The sequence below is a fragment of the Diplotaxodon limnothrissa genome, linkage group LG11, assembly GCF_057381915.1.
Source record: "Diplotaxodon limnothrissa isolate DT_005_m linkage group LG11, D_limnothrissa_male_GT1.1, whole genome shotgun sequence".
NCBI lineage: Eukaryota > Metazoa > Chordata > Actinopteri > Cichliformes > Cichlidae > Diplotaxodon > Diplotaxodon limnothrissa.
In genome coordinates, this window is record NC_140606.1 from 10,576,608 (window position 1) to 10,579,791 (window position 3,184).

Consider the following 3,184-nt stretch of genomic DNA (forward strand, 5'->3'; position numbering starts at 1 on the left):
CTAGGTGTATGACGTCACAACGGAACAGAAATACCCATATAGAGCAGAGGCTTCAGTCATTTCACTGCCCTTCCTTCGTGAGTGCACAACAAAAATCCGAGCTCGTTGTTTAAGTGTCTAAATATCGCATTTTGAAAATTTTTTGGGGAAGAAACATTGTGAATACACTGACAAGCTTCAGGAAAACTGTTGCTGTATTTATTGGATCCAGCCAAGTGGTGTAGCATCTTTTTACAAGAATGCAGCGCCAAAACCTGTCGCCAGTGTCTGAGAAAGATCAGCTGGGTTTAAACCCTGTCAAGCTCCCACTAAAGAGAAAGCGAATATTGCATGATGCTGCACAAAATTGCAGCAGAAGTGCTGACAGCTCCTCCCCAGCAAGGGGAAAACGCAGAATCTGTGGAGAGAAATTTGTACTGAAAAGAAATTTCAGTCAGATTTCAACCAACTGCAGAAGCATCACTGAGGCCTGCTTTTCAGAAAGAAAAGGGATGAAGAAAGACACAGACAAGAATGAATCAGCTGTGACACCACCAAGCATCCAAAAAAGTGCCGCTATCACGATGATCCGACTCAAAGGCAAGAAATTGAATGATACGGCCTCGAGTTTCCAGAATGATGCCAGATCCTCTGAAAGCAAAGGGATGGAGAAAAAGAGGCCAGAAGACCAGAAAGTTAGAAACATTTGGATCGTTGGCTCAAGCTACGTCAAAAGAGGAGAGTTCGGAGCAAGACAGAAGTTTGGAGAGAATTTGGGACTTAATGCCAAAGTCCAATGGTTTGGCAAAGGAGGGATGGGCTGGAGCGGCGTCCTTCCACGTTTTTATGAAGAGTTATCTACACGGAGCCCGCCTGACATATTGATTATCCACGCTGGTGGCAATGATTTAGGACTCATGTCTGCCCAGCAACTTTCTGGTATAATGAAGATGGAATTGATGCAACTGCACAAAGAGTTCCCCTCAATGACGATTGCTTATTCCTGCATCAATCAGCGCCAAGTGTGGAGGTATGGAAGTCCATGGAAGATAAATAAGGACAGGGAGATTGTCAACCATACCATGAGAAAGGCTGCCCACTGCTTTGGAGGGGTGATTATTGAACATCCCTGTTTGAAATTTTTCGACAACACAATCTTTGTACCAGACGGAGTCCATTTCACAAAGAAAGGAAATGAACTGTTTGTGACCAGCATCCGCTCCACCACCAAGAACATTCTGCAGTCAACGCAGAGAAAACAGATTTGAGGCGTCAACCTCTATAATCTGACTACACATATGAACGAGAATACTGAATAAATGCAAAGTCAAAAGAGCAGTGTGTAAAGACTCCTGTGCTTACAGATTCTGAATAGAGATTAGGAAATGTTTGTGACAAAGACACATACACAGACAGTCTCTCTCTCTCACATTTACACTCACACTACAAGAAGATTGTGGATTCACGTGTCTGTGTATTTTCTAATTTTTTATTCCATGTGCTGTATGTTTATTTTTTATTTTTTTAATGCAATAACTGAAATAACACAGATAGAAATGAATAAATGAACAGATAAAAGATTCACATGAATAAGAGGAGGCTACAGAGATTTTTTTATAACTGTTTTTGGAAAAGCAAAGTGTGTTTGGCTATTCTGACTGCAAAAGCTGCCAGAGAGGACAGGATTTAAAGCAAAACTAAAAAAAAAAAAAAAACACCTTTAAATCTAGGGTGTCAAACATAGGGCCCAGGGGCCAAAATCGGCCTGGCAAAGACTCCAATCAGTCCCACTTGATGGCTGGATGGCTAATGTTTTTCTACTCTACTTAAGCACTCAAATCACTTTATACAATACATTCACCATTTAACAAACATATTTGGGCAAACTCCTCTTCTACATCTAAGTGCCCTCTGTCTAACATTCACACACACATTGATGAACACACTGGGAGCAATTTGGGTTTAGTATCTTGCCCGAGGATCTTCAGACTGGAGCAGCCAGGGATTGAACCCCCAGCCTTCCAATCAGTCACTGATTTGTATGAATTACTCCGGGTTGTTGTAGAGGAGGTGAGCCACAACCACCGTCAGGCAACAAATCACAAAGAACTGTGTTTTTGTGTTTCTTTGTCTGTGCTCATGCATGGTTTATGTGCAATAGCATGCATGTGTGATTGCATGGGTTTCTATGTGTCTAAATGTTTCTCATTACACTGTGTGGAACTTTAGAAATGAAAGGTGGATATCACATTTGTCATTTGTACCTTACATGTCTTCTCCAAGCTCTTCATTCAGGTGTTTTGGAATGGGGAAACACCTACAAACCTAAAACAAGCCATCCTAAGGACCGAAATTTAGAACCATTCCTTTACCATTATTGCATGAAGAAAAGTGACCTAACTGGCAACATTGTGCAGTTAGGTCAATAAATGAAATCAGAATCTGTCTATAAACAACTAAAAAGAGCAACTTATTCACATTGATGTAAAAGATGATGTAGTGTGTGTGAGTGTGCGTTAATTTGATCATCACTCAACTCTTGACATCAGTGTAATATCATTTTTTTTATTTTTAATTTGAAAAATAACTTACATAAATCTCTGTACTCAACCATACTTAACCAAGACATAGCCTTGGCATTAACACATTGCACCAAAAAGAGAAAATGAAAAGGCATTCAAAAGGATAAATAACATGTCTTTGTCATCATGAGGCATTTTTCCTCTTCCAAAAGAATCTATCAGTCTACTTGTGGTAGCTTGTTTACTCAAATTCTGACATCTAAAGGTATGTACAATGAAAATGAAAATATATACTGTAGCTTGTTAAAGCGACAAGGTTTTTCTCTGACATTAAAATGCATTATCTTCACGTGGAAAAGGAACAATGCCTCAATTCAGTTTCATTCAGACATACTGCAACTATAAGATTCATGTACTTCCCAGACACGAGAAGTATTGTTAATTACTAAAAATAGAAAATAAAAAATAAACTGGTCTTGGCTTTTAAATAAAACTAACAAAAATATAGTAAAGTAATTTCATTTTCATTAAAACAAGAAAAAAAAATTCTGTGGCAATATCCCTTATTATTTCAACTTGTGATTAGCTCATCTTCACAAACAGTGATGTAAAATTGAACCATGGCAACACGCATGTCGCGCATGTTTGCCGTCTCTTGATTCGGTATAGACCTCTTTGCTGTA

General features: G+C 39.0%; 1 protein-coding gene across 1 annotated transcript; it reads left to right on the forward strand.

Moving 5' to 3' along the window:
• The first annotated feature begins 491 nt into the window (after positions 1–491).
• On the forward strand, positions 492–1,247 carry LOC146622364 (uncharacterized). Its single transcript, XM_085366807.1, has one exon. It carries the CDS (start codon positions 492–494, stop codon positions 1,245–1,247), a length of 756 nt encoding a protein of 251 aa, XP_085222933.1.
• Positions 1,248–3,184: the final 1,937 nt, after the last annotated feature.

What these genes read in the sequence shown, in the direction of transcription:
- LOC146622364 (XM_085366807.1), top strand. Translation starts at nt 492, where the DNA reads ATGAAGAAAGACACAGACAAGAATGAATCAGCTGTGACACCACCAAGC.